We start from the raw sequence: 20,261 nt of genomic DNA, 5'->3' as shown, positions 1-20,261 counted from the left end.
TGAAATTTATTTACTTAGACTTGCACGAATTAAAAACCTTAGTTGAACTGGATTTGGGCTCTAACCGTTTATCAGAATTACCTACGGAAATCAATAAACTTGTTGCTCTTGAAGTACTACGATTAAACTATAATCAGTTGACTGTGAGTTGTTTCAATTGTATTTACCATTTTTACAATTTCTATTTCTCGGTTTACATATGAAAACATTTAAATTTTAACATTATTTGTTCTGATAATAATGCATGCCAATGAATTTGTTTCGCACTATTTCATTTTTTCTAAGGCTTTATTCTTCTGTTTGTATATATGTTATAAGCATAATAGTTCAGCATTTTCACCAAGTTAATTACCACGATGTTAAGGTCTACATTGTAGTTTCTGATTCTGTTAGCATTGCTATAAGTTGTCAGTGTTTGGTATCTATCTATCTATCCATATATATATATATATATATATATATATATATAGAGAGAGAGAGAGAGAGAGAGAGAGATCGGTAAATTCACGCTGTCTGAAATCCTACTCCTCTTTCAACCACTTTTATTTAAATTCATGAACAGTAGTACAAGGAGGCACCAAATATATATGCGTCACACTTCATCGTTCCATTTGTGTGAGGGCTGAGATAATGCTCAAGCACCCAAGCCGAAATAGGTGGTTATCTTAGATGAGCCACTCACTGAGCCTTTGACACAAAGGTCCAATCTTCAAGACATGGTTTGACCAACTTCAGGAGATGCAGTCCCATGGTAGGCGGTGACCAACTATACTTTCATACACCATTCATTCCCTCAGGATCCTCCAGCCCAGCAGCAGAATTATTTTATCGGATAAATTATTCTATTGTGAGACTAATCACAGTGAATCATCCAACCATTTTTGTATTATAATATTTAGGTTGTTTAATGGTTTTAATAAAGTTTCATGTTCGTCCGTTAGATCAGTTTCATAGTTAATTTGAATTTTGCTAAGTCATAACATAACTAATTCTTTACAATTAGTCCACTTCCAAAACCGCACAAGTAGGTATATATATATATATATATATATATATATCATTATTCTGAAAGAAATTTATTTTTTTTACAGTCTAATAATTATCACACTTGTTATTATCTATTCCTTAATAACGTGTTTGAAGGTATCAACGCCATGGTTAGACTTGATAGTTTCCAATAAATTGAGCGTTGAGTAGAAAGTTAATAATGAATATATTTTCTGTCATACTGATTGGGATATAACCAAAAATATATTTATCATTAACATTTTGTTTGTGATTCTATTGCCTTTACTTATTCTACATCAAAAGAAGATTTTGTTCACTTAAATGTTAATATAATGTTAATATGATGTGACATGAAGTGTTGTTATTTCTTCATCTTATAATTTCTAAGCTTAAGTAACTGGTTTCGATTCGCACTTTGTTTTGTTTTGTAATGATACAATTGATCATCTATTCAAGCTAAATAAGACAAATCATAGATTCTATATTGTGTACTTATTTCTTGCGTCAATAAATCAGTCAACTTTTTCTATAATAAGCAGTTTTCTTTTTCTAAATTGTGTACTTACACATTTGTAGACGATAGATTCAAGTATGACATTCTTTAAATTGACCATTTCCTAATATCTGAATAACATGGTAATTTAAAAATCTTTGCTCAAGTTAATACTCCAAGTAATAATTCGTTGCGCTAATATATTACATAGTTCTGATAATCTTCGTCTTCTTATTACATTATCGAAATTTATCAAAGGGATTAATTGCTTCAAATAACTCATTTAATAATATTTTTCTAATCACGCGTTTACATCTGTATTAATTCATGATGTCATCTACTTTAAGATTTCGATAAAGAATAAGCCTATCATCAATAACTTTTTATGAAACCAAATTTAAAAGAATTACTCAACAAATTAATTTCTTTTTAAAGTGTAAATTCTCATCAAATGTTCTGTGCTGAACCATTGTGATGAAAAAGATTTTTTTTAATTTGACTTGTCAACTATGAAAGTATGCAGAGAAAATATGGGAACAATAAAAGAAGTTTGTTACCCTATATATATATATATATATATATATATATATTACATTGCTAGTGTACCGTTTATTTTTATATTGGCTTCTGCAAAAGAATAATCATTTTAAAGGGAAAAAAAAGTGTTTTTAAAAAGGATTTACCGATAGTAAAATAATTTCAAATATATATGAGTTATGGTATAGATTTTTATTTTCTGAAAACATTTTCATATTTTAATTTTAGCTGTCGTTTAAGTTGATTTAAACAAAAAATGTCATATGACTCCTTCATATGATTATTGTCTATAACAATTATCATAACTACCACTTTATTTTGCTTTAGATTGTTTCAATGATTTACTTTTTTCTACTCATACCTATATATATATATATATATATAATGTAAATGTGACTTGAATAATAAGGAATCTGTTTGTTGTTACCATTTGTTTTGCATTCTGGAAAATGAAAACTGCTTTATATACAGTTGTATTTCTGAGATTATATATATATAATTTATATATGGCTTATTGGTTTCTGTCATGTTATCTCTTTGAAGAAGAACTTTTAACTGATAGTTTGACAAAGATATTTTAAATGTATTGTTTGTTGAAAACAATAATTTTTTTCTTGATATCAAATCAATTCTTGGTATAATCAAGAGTTATTCTCTGGTACGTCTGGGGGTGGGGAGAGATCGACACCCCTCTCGAAATGCTCTCACATGGACACACATATATAACCACTGTCAGGGACGTTTTACTAACTGTCTTCTTGTGGTTTGGTTGCTGTTTACGAAACTGAGAGGACGAAAAGCAAATTTCCAGTTCTGTAAACGGGTTGGTGGACACGGAGGGTCTACCTAGGAGAGTTAGAAAACGCTGATTCCAAACCAATGTCCCACATGGGCTGGAGGATCCTGAAGGAATAAATGGTGTATGAACGTATTGTTGGCCACCGCCTACCATGGGACTGCATCTCCTGACGTTGGTCCAACTGTGTCTTGAGGATTGGACTTTTGTGTCAAAGGCTCGGTGAGTGGCCCCTCTAAGAAAACCACCTGTTTCGGTTTGGGCACTCGGATAGTATCTCATCCCTCACACAAATGAAACGATGAAATGTGACGCATATATATTTGGTGCCTCCTTGTATCAATGTTCATGTGTTTAAATAAATAATAATGCTTAGTAAATCCTAACGTATCATAAATTGAAGTCGTCTGCTAACGAATTACTAGATAATCTGTAGTATCAATACGCATCATCTTTCGCCTCGCTCTCGAGTTGGCTTCCCAGCCATCTCCACTGCATGTCATTTCCGCCTCGTTCACTTCCTTCGCTTATTCGCCTGCTCACTCGCTCGTTATTATTTGCTCAGGTGTTGCTAACTTTCTGACCTGAGTTATTCGACAATAAACTGTAGTTGCTGCTATCCTTTGTCTTCTGATTTTACGCGCCGTTAAGATTAGAATTATATCGGTTATCGAAACGAACGATTAACGAATCGCGGCACTACAAATCTTTAAAATGCCCTCAATAATGAAACTCTTGTAGTTGTTTTTAATTTATCAAGAATAATAATTGTAGCAGAGTAAAATAAATCTATTTATTTTCCTTTAACTATTTACACCTTGGAAACAACAGTATTTAATACACTATCGTTTCCAGGAGAAAATAATAAGTCTAATTATTTCAGATGACATAGACTGGAATGTTTTGATCGTGTTTGGAGATTAAGTGTTTAACTTGATTGGTTAAACTTACTGTAGTTATGTAAAGTTTATAAGAAAATATAGGTGATCAGTTCTGATGATTTCTCTTCATGTGTTTTTCAGCATTCTTTTCTAGAAAATCCTCAAAGTTATCCTTAAAATAATGGTTTGTGTGATTGATTCTTACCGTTTTTTCCACATTTGTTGCACTTCTACCGATCATATCCATTGCATACTTAGTTGAAAGATAATTTTCATCAAACATTGGGATCAGTTGAAAAAGCATACAGACAGAAATAGTGCTCTTTAGAAATCTTTCGACAGTATGCATTTACGACTTTTCACGAGTTTGACCACAGGTCTTTCGAGTTTCAAGGACTACACTATACAATCACTGTGTTAGAATTCAATAACTTTCTAAATTTAACTGGTGAAATGTTAAAATCATAATGCATTTGTCAGTTAACTGAAAAATACAATACAACTGGATATTGATATTTCGTTCCAACGACACATGTAAATATGTTCTTATTGATATCATTCTACTAAGGTATTCAGATTAAATTTAAATTGCATGTTTCAGAAAAGTAATAGATTTACGGCGTTATTTTTCTTTAAATTTTGATAGATTATACTTACTGTTTTTTTATGATCAAATCCATTAAGCTCTTCGGTTGTCACTTTTGGCTAGGTAATCTTGTCCGAGCACTTTACACCCTTACTTCCAAGTCAGTTGAAATGTTTAATTATTTGACCCCAGACGGAAAACAGAATCCCTAAAATATCAGAGGAATACTTCAAAGGTTGAGTTATGTACAGAAAACAATGGAATCTCTATAATTAAAAATGACCGTAGGATGCAAAACAGTTCCATTATTTCAGCTGATTGTGTAATGGCTTGTTCATATTGAATTGTACGTGATTGTAAGTTAGCTACATTATTATGTTCTAATCAGGTTCTGCCTAGAATCGATATTTAGTTTGCCAAAATATTATTTGACTGAGATTAATTCTCTGTAAAAATTCATTTATTTTACAACGTGATCTACCTCGTCTTCGTTCAAAACTCGATGGTTAATTAATATCTGTGTATAAAACAAAAGTAACCTGTATAGTTCAATCACAAATAATTATAACATTTCAGATACATATTAATTATAAACATTTTTACGGTATGTGAATTCAAATTTATTCAACGGGATAGAAATCATGTATACTAAATCCATTGTTTACTTCAAAATAATTTCACATTTATATCATCAACGAATGGAATTTATTACCCGAACACGTGACTGAAGCTTTATCTGTTGACGCTTTCAAAAGAAGGTTGGGCCAACATAGTGACCATTATTGCCATGACTAACATAGCCCACCCAGCTTCCTACCCTTTCCAAACTAAAAGGGGCGTATTTTTTTCATTCATTCTTTTATTATTTTGTGTCTCTGAAATTACTTTCAATATTTATTAATCATAGAATTTGACTGCTAGTGAATCACTGTGTTGAAACGATGAGTTTTTTTCCAGTATTAATCTTCATCCGGCTGAGATCAATCAGTGATACTGAAGGATCGTAATAGTCGTTGGGTTTTGTGTAAGGCTGAATTATTTCCTTTAGCTGAAGAAATAAATCTTACGCTATCTACTTGATTACAGCAGAATACGGTACTCGGACGTGTAGAACTCCACAGTCGCAAATCAAAAAAACGGAGAAATCAGGGGAAGTGACTATTGGGTTAGAGTCAAAAATTAACAAAAAATAAGAACATTTATAATTTTTTTAGTATTGACGATAACGTCATTATAATTCAGCCAACCTTGAAGTAGGAAAGCTGTACAATTGTTCGGTCATAACATGTTTCATTGATATTCTGGAAGGTTCTATCAAGTTCTGATGTGACGGAATCTCTTCGGCTCCTTTAGAGCCTCTGAAAGCTTCATCGTGCTGTTCAGATCTGTCCCAATAATAGAATCTACTAGGTATATTTGTTTCTACGGTTTTTCTGTGACTTATAGTTTTGGCTGGTCTTGAAATACATTCAATTCTAATAAATCGATCATTTTTATCATCTTATTTTTTTATAACAAATGATGTTGAACATTTTCGGAATAAGCTGTTTTATTGTCGTTTATGTATAATATATTTATAACTTTAATGAATTGCTGAATATGTAAGCCAGTGAACACTACATTTCAAATTGTTATGAATAGATGATTACCTTTTCGTCCAAAAAGAAAAATGTATAATTAAATGAAGTCTATTTTATAGAGAGGTAAATTAAACAGTGTTTATTGTAGCGAATCGTACTATTAAATTGAAACTTAAACTTTACTACAAGGAATCTTCATCCATTGTCATTGTTTAGTTAGTAACTTAATCATCATTTAGTTGAATTAACAGGTTATGACTTGTTACCAGAACTTCAAAAAATTCATTTAGATACTAGTCACCTGTGTGTGATGAACACATGGTGATTTATTTATTTAATAATATGGTTTTATTGTGACTTTGTGTATTTTTACAACAAGAGCAAGTAGAACACAGCTTCATAATACTAATACAACCTATACTTAAGAGTATATCGTGTTTGTTCGTTTTATTCTTCATAGATGAAATAATTAATTAGCTGTTCATTTGATTGATTGATTTTGCTTTTGTTTACTAATTTCTGTGATATGCTAGCGAAGATTAAGTTACGGAGAACTTCTAAAAGCAATCAATGGACTAATATTATACTGGGTTTGTGAACACGGAAAGCACATCTAAGGGAATTGGAAAACCCTGATTCTAAATCAATGGTTCACATGGGCTCCAGGATCCTGAGAGAACAAATGGCGTATGAACCAATCGTTGGTCACCGGCTACCATGGGACTGCATCTCCTCACGACGCACCACTGCCTTATGGATCAGACCTTTAGGTCGAAGGCTCCGGGTGTGGCCGCTTAAGAAAAACACCTGCTTCGGTCTGGGCACCCGGGCAGTATCATAGCCCTCAAACAATTAAATGGAATGACAATAAATAAGTTGAAGATTTAGCAATGACGGCGGAAAGGCTGCAAGAGAAGTAAACATGAGACAACTGTGTGACACAACAAAGAAACTCGCTGGAAATTACCGTAAACCAGAATGATCAGTGAAAAGCAAGGGAGGCAAGGTAATCACCAACATTGAAGATCAACGAAACAGGTGGGTAGAGCATTTTAAGGGACTCTTAAATCAACCAACCCCATTGAATCCACCCAACATCGAAGCAGCACCCACAGACCTCCCGATCGATGTTGGCCCACCAACAATCGAAGAGATCAGCATGGCCATTAGGCAAATCAAGAGCGGCAAAGCAACAGGACCAGACAACATTTCGGCAGAGGCACTGAAAGCAGATGTAGCAGCAACTGCAAAGATACTCCACATTCTCTTCAGTAAGATTCGGGATGAAGAACAAGCACCAACAGACTGGAAAGAAGGACTTCTAATCAAAATACCAAAAAAGGCGATCTCAGAAAGTGTGATAACTACAGGGGCATCACTCTTCTCTCAATACAAGGAAAAGTCTTCAACAGGGTATTGTTAAACAGAATGAGGGACTCCATAGTGGGCCCAACTTCGAGTTCAACAGGCTGGATTTCGTAAGGATCGATCGTGTACTGACCAAATCGCAAATGTACGTATCATTGTGGAACAATCAATTAAATAGAATTCATCACTCTACAACAACTTCATTGACTTCGAGAAAGTACTTGATAGCCTGGGCAGGACAACACTATGGAGGCTTCTTCGACACTACGGCGTGCCTGAGAAGATAGTCAATATCATACGGAATTCCTATGATGGATTCAAGTGCAAAGTCATTCATGGAGGACAACTCACCTACTCATTCGAGGTAAAAACCGGTGTCAGGCAGGGTTGCTTACTCTTACCCTTTCTCTTTCTCCTGGTGATCGACTGGATTATGAAGACGTCAATATCTGGAGGGAAGCACGGGATACAGCTACGATGCAGCTGGACGAGTTAGACTTCGCAGATGATCCGACTCTTCTATCACACACGCAACCATAAATGCAGGAGAAGACCACTAGTGTAGCAGCAGTAGGTCTTAATATACACAAAGGGAAAAGCAAGACTCTCCGATATAATACAGCATGCACCAATCGAATTACACTTGACGGAGAAGGTTCGGAGGATATGAAATCCTTTACATGTCTGGGCAGTATCTTCGATGAACACGGTGGATCTGATACAGATGTGAAGACGCAGATCAGCAAAGCAAGAGCAGAATATTTACAACTAAAGAACATCTGAAACTCAAAACAACTGTCAACCAACACCAATATCAGGATTTTCAATACAAATAATAAGACAGTTCTACTGTATGGAGCGGAAACCTGGACAACTGCGAAAGCAATCATCCAGAAGATACAAGTGCTTATTAACACTTGTATACGCAAAATACTTCAGTTCCGTTGGCCAGAAACTATCAGCAACAACCTTTATTTATTATTTATTTATTTGAACACATAAATATTGGTACAAAGGGGCACCAGATATATACGCGTAACACAAATCTCACTTGATTTGTGTGAGGGCTATGATACTGCCCGGGTACCCAGACCGAAGCAGGTGTTTTTCTTAAGCGGCCACACCCGGAGCCTTCGACCTAAAGGTGTGATCACAAGGCAGTGGTGCATCGTGAGGAAATGCAGTTCCATGGTAGCCGGTGACCAACGATTGATTCATACGCCATTTGTTCCTTCAGGATCCTGGAGCCCATGTGAACCATTGATTTAGAATCAGGGTTTTCCAATTCCCTTAGATGTACTTTCCGTGTTCACCAACCCGGTAAAGCGCCGGACATTCGCTTTTCGTCCTCTCAATTTCGTAAACAACACCGCCGCCACGAGAAGGCAATGAGTAGGACTTCCCTGGTAGTGGTTGTATACGCCTTACATATGCACCTCACAAATCTCATTCGATTTGTGTATACGCGTAGCCGTGTGAAAGCATTTCGAGAGAGAGGACTCGCCCTCTCCTCTCTCGGCCGTACCAGGGCGTTTGGGGGCTTTCACATATTTACCTTTGTCGGTTCTGATGCTCCCCTTCACTTGCTTGTTTACTTCTGTGTATTCGGTTTGTTACTTGGCTTTTTCTGCTCTTGTTCGGCTGGTATTGATTACTGCCTTGTTGTTCCTCCTTTCTTCAATCTTATCCAGTGTACCAACAGTGATCCATTCCTTATGATGGTGCTTCTTGTGGCCGAGAACCTCCCGACGTGTTGAAATGATTGCCTCTTTTATCCCTTTCCGGTTGCTCTCCATAGTAGTTCCCTCGCCATTGAGTAAATCATGAAAGGTCTGGAAATTATTGTTGAGGGCTATCTTCAATTTGTTGAGCTTGTCAGTATCCCGAAGATAGGCCTTAATAAATTTTTGTGATGTTGTCTGCCCCGTTGTCCATTACTTATGTTTTAATTTCTTCTTGGTCACCAGTAAATGATGATCTGATGCTATACCAGCTCCTCTCCTGGTTCTCACATCCTTCATCGTCCTCTTGAACATTTTGTTGATGCGGTCGATTTGGTTCTGTATAGTGTGATCCGGTGAAGTCCATGTGGTTTTGTGAATGCGTTTGTGTGGGAATATAGTGCCGCCCATGACCAGTTTATTAAAGGCACATAGTTTTGCAAATCTCTCACCATTTTCGTTCCTTTCTTCCAGTCCATGTCGTCTCATGACGTCATCAGAATGGTCAGGTCCTTGGTTGGGCACTTCTCGAAGATCAACTGCAGCCTATCGTAGAATTGGTCTTTAGCGTCTTCATCGTAGTCGTTGGTATGCGCATATCATTGGATGGCGTTCATTGTAATGCCCTCTCTCTTTGTTTTGAAGGAGGCTTTGATGATCCTTGGTCCATGAGATTCCCATCCTATAAGTGCATTTTGTGCTTTTCTGGACAGCATCAATGCAACTCCTTATGTATGTGGGGCATTTTCTTCTTCATGACCGGAGTATAAGAGAAGCTCTCCTGAAGCTAGTTGTTGTTGTCCAACCTACATCTAATATGTTTCACTAATCCCAAGCACCTCCAGATTGTATTTCCTCATTTATGCAGCGATTTGGGAGACTCTTCTGGTCTCCCACATTGTACAAGCATTCCATGTACCTATAAAAAAAATTTTTCTGGTTGTCTGGAGGGGCATCGGTCTCGTGGCTTCCGAAGGAACTCGGCTTTCACCATGAAGCGTCGTAACTCTTCTAAATGAAGACTTTCTAACTCCCAGGGCAGAGTTTAAATGGTTTGAATAATGTTCCCTGGTTAGTGTTTTTTTAGCGAGTTATTTTTTCTACGGAATGGGGTCGCTAACCCCATGCCCAACCTTCCTCTTTTATCCGGCTCGGGACCGGCAGTAGCCCACGAAGGGGCTACAGGTGGAGTTTACTGAGTAACTAGGTTATTTATATTTATATTCCTTCTATTTTAAGCTTCCATTTGACCTATAAACTTTTATTATACGGTTTAATATTCGTTAGTCATTCCTAACTTATTAGTTACAGCCTCTCACAATCACAACCACTTTTATCTTTATCTTGTGTAATTATTATTTTTTTATTTTATGGTATGATGCAGTCTGGTTTGTTTGTATATAAACTCAGTATGTCTGAAACAAATGATTCGTACAATTGAAGCTGATATTGGTGTTCTAGACTCGACAGACAGGATTAAGCAGGAAAAGGACCAATAAGAACGCCAGCCTCTTCATACCGGTTAATACGTCATTGTCGTGGCACAGTATATGAGTCATATTCCGATTGGTGACCACATCACGTGAAAATTAGTCGAGCAAAAGTCACAACATTAAATAGGGATAATATATTTGTAAAATCTCAGCGAATAAATTTGTAGTAAATCCAACGTTTCGCCTGGCGATCTGGTCCAAGCTTTTTCAAGGAATTATAATCAAACATCAAAATTATCGAATATAAATAGGTACATGGTTCTCCGGGTTCATTGTACACTGGATAGGTCATCCAATCAACGTTAACAAAGTCTAAACTAGGTATATATATTAGTGTGTAAGAGGTGTGTGATGTGAGATATTTTACAAATATATTATTCCTATTTAATGTCTTACATCAACTCGGCGCTCAAATACTGTGAAACTATTCGCTCTAATTTAGACGAGAGTTCTTATATAAAAAGTCACAACAGTTTCATTGGAGATGTGTATGTGTCTTTTAACCTGTAATATTTGAAAGTTTCCTCTTTTCTCATAATCTTCATGCAATATTTTGTCTAAGTTATGCTGTAATATATAAAATATATCTCATAGTGACTTGACCTATACATTAAACTATGAATATATTCACTGTTAACCTAACTTATAGCTTGATGTATGTAATACTTTGAAGAAAAAAAAAAATAGAAACCACTTGATAAAAATTTGTTTAATCAATTTATCAAAAGATTAATTTTAACTGTATAAATAAAGATTAAACTATATATGAATATATAAATTTAGTAAGCGAACTGTATAGTCTTTATTCACCTTTTTTTGACTGATTAATTGTGTGTGTGTGTCTATTATCTTAAACTGTATTTATTTCACTGGTCTCTTTTTTTTAAAAAAAAAATAAAGTAAAATAAGACAACTAGAAGTAATGAATTGTTTACTGTTTATTTTTTCTTTTGTTCATCTGTATATTTCACTCCAATCATTCAATTATTTATTTATTTATACTATTACCAAAAAAAGCAATAATCTATTTATAGCACACCTACTTAAAATAAACAGGTTGATTCTCTGTTTATTTGTTGTTTTTTTTGGTAACTGAACCTGATAGAAAATCAATTTGGAAAATAAATTATATTAGATAATTTAGTACAAATAAAAACCTTTTGTTATATATAGTGTACTTGTGTTCTTTAAAACAACATGAAAACTTAATTTCACTTTTATCTCTTTATCTCTTTCAATGGATCCGTTTTGTTTATTACATATTTGGGTATTTGGATCTGAAGTCTTTACCTGATGAAATTACACAGTTATCAAAACTACGTATCCTGGATTTGGAATCAAACTTATTAGAATCTTTACCAAATGATTTATCAGGTTTAACATCATTACAAGAATTAAATGTTCTATGTAATAGATTAAAAACATTTCCTGCAAGTATTGGGTAAGCTCGTGACATTAATTGTCATTTTTATTTTTCATTCTGTTTAGTAGTGAAGGTAATGATAGTAGCATTCATTTCTTTTTAACGGAAATTTATACCTAATCGCTTATGCTCAAAATAATAGATCATACACATTGAAATGAATTTCTTAATTAATGACCTTTATGTACCAACTGTATAAAATTATTCAGCATTACTTAAACACATCAGACATCGGTTATAGATACATATGTATATGATATTCTCTTCAAATTATGTACGGTTCTGTGTTCATAAATGTTGATTTCCAATATTCAATATAAAATACATAGTAAGTTTTCGTTGAACTAGTGAATGTTATACTGCGATTAAGGATACATGAATAAGTAATACAAAAGGTGGAGATTGATAAATTTGTTATTGAAATGACTGATAAGTCATATTTGTAAAAATTAATAATAATCTCTTAAGTATATAGGGTGTCCATTATGTCCAGCCTAAAACCGGGCTTTCTAAAATGGTAAGCTGTAATCAGTTCATTTCTTTTATTAATAATTCAACCTGAAAGTAGATTGAGACGGATCTTAAACCTAATCATATAAAACAGTAAAAAAGAAGTAGCTATAATATGAAATCAAAATCACTTGTTTACTTAAGAGTGAATCGATCTTATATGACGAACAAAATAGTTGGATATAGTTTTTTCCAATACATAAATCGAATTTTCTTTGAGTTCATTTTTACAACGCCCATTCTGCATAAATTATAAAAATTATGATCCTCAATAAAAAATTTCACCCTTGTAATATAATGTTTAATGTCAACCAGATGAGAATAAAAATAGCCTCATTTAATCGAATTGATCGATACTTTTTACTAGCCAACATGATAAACATTTATGAGCATACAAAAATAAAATCAACTGATGATAAACAGTGTTCCATAAGAATAGTTAGAATGATGCACATATAATATCTATCCCAATCTCACTGTCGGTAGTTTTTCTTCAAATCGTTTTATCATTACTGATCTGGTGAAGAAACAGTCAGACAATTTGCATACTTGAAGTCTGCTTTCATATTTACCTTGTGCTATCGATCATTACGAACCTTCAGCATTATAGAATATGCACGCACTGAATCATGGATGACTGTCGTTTTTTTTAAATAAAAAAAAGATATTCTGGTGTAGAATTTCACTTCTCTTTTAATAGGTCCAAATCTATCCCATTCTTAAAGGTAATCATAATTTATTAACTTACCATGTATTTAATAGTAGTCAAATTTTGAAAGCAATGATAACTTTGCAAATTGTTGTACCCAGTCTCGAGAACAATTTCGTTTTCTTAGACTGGGACAATTTAAAAGTTCCAACTATTTTATTAGTTTTTAAAATGATTATTACTGGAACCCAGAGTTCAGTTGAGTTTTCTACAATAACATTATAGTCAGTAATATAATATTACTACAGTGTTACTGTATAGTATTATTATAATAATCTGTTGAGTAATTCGACGCTTTAGAGATAGATGCTACTCACTCTTCTAATATTAATCGTTGTACAATAGATTTCAGTCAATCTGGGTATAAATATTTCATATATAAGGTATAGAGCACATTCTTTACGCATTATTATCCGTTATACTTCCTAGCTTGCATTGGATAGCGTGCAATTAGATGGTACTACCACTCACGAGCACCAACTAGTATGACGCCTAAGTTTTTAATATCCTGTCGACTACTGTCAACTATCTAATACTAATTTACGCTTAACATAATAATATCAGAAGGGTTTTTTGTGAATTAAAAAAATAACAACAATTCATAATTAAATAAACCACCAAACGTAATCCGGGTTTTAAAAAACTGGATAACGTATTAAGAAAATACCAATAATCTGTTAAAAAAAAACCAACAACTGATTTGAACTATCAATAAAGCTATGTGTTTATAATAAAATTTGAAATATACTTTTAAGGAATGGACTTGTTGGTGAAATCAATTTTAGAATACTTTGAAAAGTTAAAGAACACTCGGAAACTCCAAGAATTAAGACTCAAACAAATTTGAATATGTACATTTACACAGCGTCATTTTTCCTGAACATTAAATGACTCGGATGATTGGATGCATATTTTTTTAAAAGAATATCTCCTATTAGATTTAAAATTGCCATTACAACATATATCTCTAATAACCATTTATCTTCCCACTATTTATCTATCGTTTATTTTCTTGTTTCGCTTTACATCCCCGTAGACAACTTACCAAATTGAAAGTGATTATGGCCGGTGAAAATGACATTACTGATATTCCTGTTGAAATAGGTAAGCGAAATAACATTACACATGTTACCTGTATACTGTATCTAGTTTATCCAATGTTTTTTTCTCATTTTAATCTTGAACAAAATTTCGGTGCATATTTAATTTCGTATAGTATACGTTTTGACCAATCTACTGAAATCACTAAGTTGCATTCACTTTAAAACAATTTAATTATTTTCCCAGTTAACTCCTTTTTTATTCTCATCAACTAATAATATTTTCTAACTCCATTAAATATTTATATGCATTTGATATTATGGGAAAGAATAAGTAGCTCTTGTTACTTTATCACAGCCTTCCACTTATGCTTTATTCTTCATAATTCATTCCCTTAATCTAAATACAAAAACCCAACCATACTAAATATAACATTATATATAATATACACAGCTATGGATAATCAACGATAACAACAGTTAAAAATAAATTACTGTTCATCATTAGTGTCAATTCGTTTTGTTATCTCATTCTGAATTCTTAGCTTAAATTTGTTTATTCACGTGACGGTTTTGTTAGTTCTCCAAGAAAAAAATGTAGAACATAGGTGGTAGTTTTGCAATAGTTGATATGACAATAATAAATATTCAATTGAATTGAATCTATTACCATTATTACTATTATTATTATTATTATCACAGGCTCATTATGCATTTTCTTCAGTTATATCTTCCTCTTTCTAACTAAGAAACATCATACTTGACGAGTTTTTATGACTTAGAACTGTTCATTGGTCAATTTGTATCAATGGTAATTGATGTTTGATTTGTTAGTAAATATGTCAATATAAACAGTAGAAGTTTGTATAATTGTATAATTTCATCCACTGATGCCACATTTCGGTTTGACATTCCTAGATTTCTTACAACCTACTCCTGTACCAGCCATCATTGTCCATCAAGGTAGGCGGTAGCTGGGCATACGCAATACATGTTCCATCCACTCCAGTCGATAAATATTCAATACTTCACTAATTGGCTTGTGATCCTTACCTAGTAACCGGTGTTTAACCTCAACGTTATTTACTCGGTGTTCGCAATGCACACGATCAATGATTCAAGGATATCTACGATCAAATACTTTCCATCACTTTTTCTTTGACTCCCCACTATCGCTTTCGATCAATGTGTTGACTGTTTTCACTCTATATTTAAGCTCCCTTTGCTTCTCATCATGTTCGAAACCTAATATGTTTTTGTACATTTTATTAGTTCAAAAGACGCCACCGATATTTACTGATTTCGCCTAAACTTTTGGTTTAAGTTACTGGTCAAATATCACTTCTGTTGTCGTAGTTGTTTGAGCATCACTCCAATCTACATCGGGTTGAACATCACTCTTAAGATTCATTGTTTTTTCATGTAGTATACCTTTGCATTTTTCGTCGTTAAGCTGGATTTTGAGTCGGTTTTCCTGTTGTCTTTTCTGCTTCCAGTTAGACTCACAGATGTATCCTCACATTAAAACCCGATCACAGTCTAAACATATGCTTCTGAATGGACGTTAGTTTTCTACCGTACCTCCACCATATTGTACTATATCCTTCCTTATGCTCAAATTTGTTGCTTGTTAAAACTAGGTAGTTGTCTAAGCACAGTTGCAGCAGACGTTAGACGTTTTCCGTTCGCTTAAATGGAACATCTTAAGACCTACACAAGTGTCCTTCACTTTTTTAGACTACCCACCAGGGGATTAAAACCCCTTACTACAATTAAAATGTATGTGTGTTTGGCTTTTCAAAGTTGATCGAAAGGGTTTCTGTAAAACTGATCCTTTGCTTCACCTAAACTGCAGTCAGTGAAAGCATAGCCAACAACGACGAAGAATTAATTATATCTTTCCGAGTTCTTACTGCCCTATTTAATCGAAGAGTATACAGTCGACTGTCTCTCATGATCCAGTTTAAAAGAGTCTATTCTCTGTTTTGACCTACACATTCGAGACCACAAGCAGAAGCGGGTAGGTTACAAGCTACATCAGGATATATCGCATCAGTTCTCTATATTGACGTCAAGCGAAAGACATCACTTTGATCATTCATTCTTGTTTCCGTAAAAAAGCTTACGTCAATAACACTAAATTCTAAGGACTTAGATAAGGAAGTCTGTTGTGTCATTTGACGTATGTTTCGAATATTGAATGCTCCAACATGTATATCATAGAGTTGTTTCAGGGGATCAACAATAGCATTTCATGAACTCGAATTGTTAGCGTTGGTGGCACATGGTATTAAGGTCGTGGGAGAAGAGTGGATACTAAGGATAGGATAAATACTCGAGTGACGAAGGGATTTGATCGTGAACAAGGTAATCTAGAGTGTTGTTAGAGATATAGGAGAGGTTGTCCCTCCCGAGTTGACCACACTGTAAATGGATATTTTTCATGAGAGATTTGTAAAGGAAACTAGGTCTTAATTGGTCTTAGCGATCTCGGAGCATAATCATAAAGCCCAAAGGACAACTGCTTATGGCTGGTCACGCGCGGTCTTTTTGCAAAACCTTTTTTACTTGTCAGCTCCGTAATTCAGAGGACTTACCATTTGAGACGAAAAACTATGGGGCTAAGTCAGGTGACATTTTTAGGACTGACTTTTTCTAATCCCTTTCTTTCGTCGTGAAAATCAGCATTTCTGTGGATGCCAGTACAACCACACCGTTGCCTCAGACCTCAATAAACATTGAAATCTATGTACTTAATATAGAATCACTTGTAAATAGATATTTGGCTTTGGTAATTACATTACATGGGTTCCTCGAAAATCTAAAATAATGATTGTTATTAGAGTTGCTAAAGGCTGTTTAACTGATTTCTTGTCTTTATAAACGAAACATGGTCACCTCTTTTTCTGCTCACCACAAATAAGGTACGTTTGTTGTTAATATATTTCTACAAGTGTATACATTTTAACTAACATAAAACCATGCATTGTACATTTATTGTATTTTCATCATAAATGATTAACGAGATTCAGTCTAATCTATGTTAATTTAGACTAGATACTTGTTGTTCCGTACGAAAAAAAGTACCTGTGGTTTAATATCATCGCCCACGCGTTCTAGCTCATTTGTGAATTAGTCATGTGCTGTTATTTGAGTTTTTTTGTACAAAATGAGTTTTTATGCGGAAAAAACCCCATAGAATATGTTACACGTGAAAATATGACCTTAAACAATATGTAGAAATTGATCCGTCAATTTATTATGTGTATACACAAACAAATAAATATTGATGAATACTATGATTTGTATAGAATTATTTGAACCAGTACACTTTTTTATTTCGTTACAATGCGACATTTGAAGTAGTTCACAAGCTGTCTTTCTCTCTGGTATTGTATAGATTTTGCTTCACTAAAGAAAAAGAAAGAGCATCACATAGCGGACCAACAATAAAGCACCAATTACTGTAAAAGAAACGTTTTAGTGCATTTATGTTTTATAATACAAACTGAAATGAAGTAGAATAAAAGGCGGTGATATTCTGATAGGCTGATGTTAGCCCATCTTAACAAACTGGTACAATGATATTGGGAGAAGATGATCACTTACAGATAACTTTAAAGTGAAACTAGAGTGACCTTAAGGAACTCCAACCACTTCACAAGGTTAAAATGAGATTATAAATTATTGTGAGGAATTAGAGCTAGGAGTCAGGGTTAAGGTTTCCATCACTAACTGATATCAGCTATGAAACCAAAATGTTATTGAACTATCTAGACGAATGTATTTCGCCCTAAGATTCATGAGTTGTTCTCTTCAATCTGTTTGATTCATCCGTATATTATAGTCCTGCCGATGGCGATCATATTTACTGTATGTAGTTGAGTCATTAACCTTCTCTCTTTCTGTCTAACTTATCTAAAAATCTTGTAGTTTAAACCAATTTTCTTTGTACTTACTGACCTAATAACTTTACTTTAAGATTTTAACCACAGATCATAGAGAAGTTTTTTTCTGAGTCATTGTTTTTTTTCTAAAAATATTACCAACTGAGTTAAAAGCATAACTTATTGATGCCAGTCATTTAACGTCTGCATAACACTATCAATTGCACTGAACTCTACTTTGTTACTCATTACTTACGTTAAGTAGGCGATGATTTTTTCAGGTTTTCTGTCGACTAATATTGGGTCTATCAGTCATATTAGAAAAATGGTACCATATATAACAATTAACTGGTAGAAAGGATATTTTACACGTCAGATTACTAGGGTTGCTATCAAACACTGACGAAAATCTCACAGGTATGGATTATTGGATATTATCATCTAACTTATACACGGATATCTTCTTTTTGGGGAATCGTTTATTGGAGACTAACGTGTTTATTTGAAACACTTTTGAATGGTCTATCCTTGTTACAGATAACCCAGAAACAGATATCTTGTGAAATATTTGTTAAAACGCGATAATGTATTGGTAAATGATACAAAGTAACTATGTTTTCTGGACAGAATAAAAATGCTACTCTTTTATTCCATATTTATATCTTTTATGAACTGTACACATTTTTTTTTGGTGATTGATAATCATTTCTAAGAGTTTCCCACTTATTGAGTCAACTTCATTTTTTACATTACGCCAACTGAATTAGTCAACTGAACTATTAGCCACTTATATTGCACCGTATGCAGAACCAACTTGGAATCACTTCGTACTAGAAGTCATCCAACTACTGATTGTACATTTTAGTTGTTAAAACAATATGAATGTCATCTTCGTCTGTGTGTGTACTCGTAAATCATGTTAATCATGGGCGATACGCAAATCATTCTTTGAAATCATTTATACGTAACTAACAGGAGTTATGATTATGATTTCCTTAAAACTTATTTGATTCGAATTTGATTTTGTAAATCTTGAAAAATCACTCATCAACACCAACAATTATTTCCTGTCGTAAGAATTTTTATGTTTTTATAAAACCTCTGCAATATTGAATTTATTTAGGTAATGTAGCTACACTCTGAACAATTATTGAATTCATTATCATTGAATGGTGGTGTTATGTCACATGAGTTTTTCCTCAGTTTCAACATTACCTATTACATATAAAAATAGTAAGGTAGCTTAATGGTTAAAAGAATCATTCTAACCAATAGGTTGCAGATCAAGATCCTGGTCAATTTAATTTGATCTGCAGAACCGATGCATATCGCTAACACACATAAACTGAATAGTTCAGAATTCAACATATTTGTTACATCATAACAAATGAAAAGCTAATAGCGTAATAGTATTTTCAGCTATAACGTCGACAAAATTCAATGAGTATTGGACAGATATTTAGTCCGAATCGGAGACTTCAAATCATAGTCAGCTTTCAGATCTCAAAGTCTTGTTTTTGGTTATAACTGCCCATTATTGAATAATATGATAAAAATAAAATAGTATAGAGTTTTGCTTAGCTGTTTAATTTTCAACCGTCCTCAGATTGACATCAATTTCTAGAAAAAATAATCACCCAGTTCTACAGAATACTCATAAGATCCCTCAATTTGAAGCCTATTACTTCTCAATTCATAGTTATTTCTAGATTATTTTTTTTAAATACATAAGTTTCACAATGGGTTTACAGACAGTATGTGTACCGACTGACGTTACAATCTTGATTGAATGGCTGTTTCTCTTTACCACTCATAAATCTTCACAGTTAACTGGACTGTGAATATTGTTTGGTCGATTGGTTGTCATTTTTAGTGCGACTATAATTTATGAACGACCTTTGAGCGATGCTGAAGTGACCTTGAGAATGTTCGCCTACTAACTAGGACTAAATGAGGGTCATAAAAAAGTGTGAGGAATTAGATTCAAGGTTTTCATCACGAGCTGACACCAGCTATAATGCCAATAATGCTATTTAGCCAAATAGATGAATGAATTTCGTGCCCAAATCCAAGATCTGATTGATTTGTCTATAAATTATAGTCTCGCCGTTTGTTATTATTATTATCTTTGTTTAAAATTATAATCAACAAGTACCATACTCATTCATTTCATGTCTTATGGTAATTACAATGAATTAGTTCATCATAATATCAGTATTAACTTTATCA

The 20,261-nt window shown here is 33.7% G+C and overlaps 1 protein-coding gene across 1 annotated transcript in view; it reads left to right on the top strand.

The window, feature by feature from the left end:
• Positions 1–17,598, top strand: part of Smp_132200 (putative shoc2) — a gene marked incomplete at both ends in the record, with an annotated part of 33,561 nt that extends 15,963 nt beyond the window's left edge. The window contains 4 exons of the mRNA XM_018798952.1: positions 19–143; positions 11,747–11,904; positions 14,142–14,209; positions 17,546–17,598. Coding sequence (XP_018650790.1) covers positions 19–143; positions 11,747–11,904; positions 14,142–14,209; positions 17,546–17,598 — 404 coding nt within the window. The remainder of the gene's footprint in view (positions 1–18; positions 144–11,746; positions 11,905–14,141; positions 14,210–17,545) is intronic.
• Between the last annotated feature and the right edge of the window lie 2,663 nt (positions 17,599–20,261).

This window comes from Schistosoma mansoni, chromosome 3 (assembly GCF_000237925.1).
Source record: "Schistosoma mansoni strain Puerto Rico chromosome 3, complete genome".
In the NCBI taxonomy this organism is placed as follows: domain Eukaryota; kingdom Metazoa; phylum Platyhelminthes; class Trematoda; order Strigeidida; family Schistosomatidae; genus Schistosoma; species Schistosoma mansoni.
The sequence above is the reverse complement of the archived record's forward strand: the minus strand, read 5'-3'. Positions and strand labels throughout refer to the sequence as shown.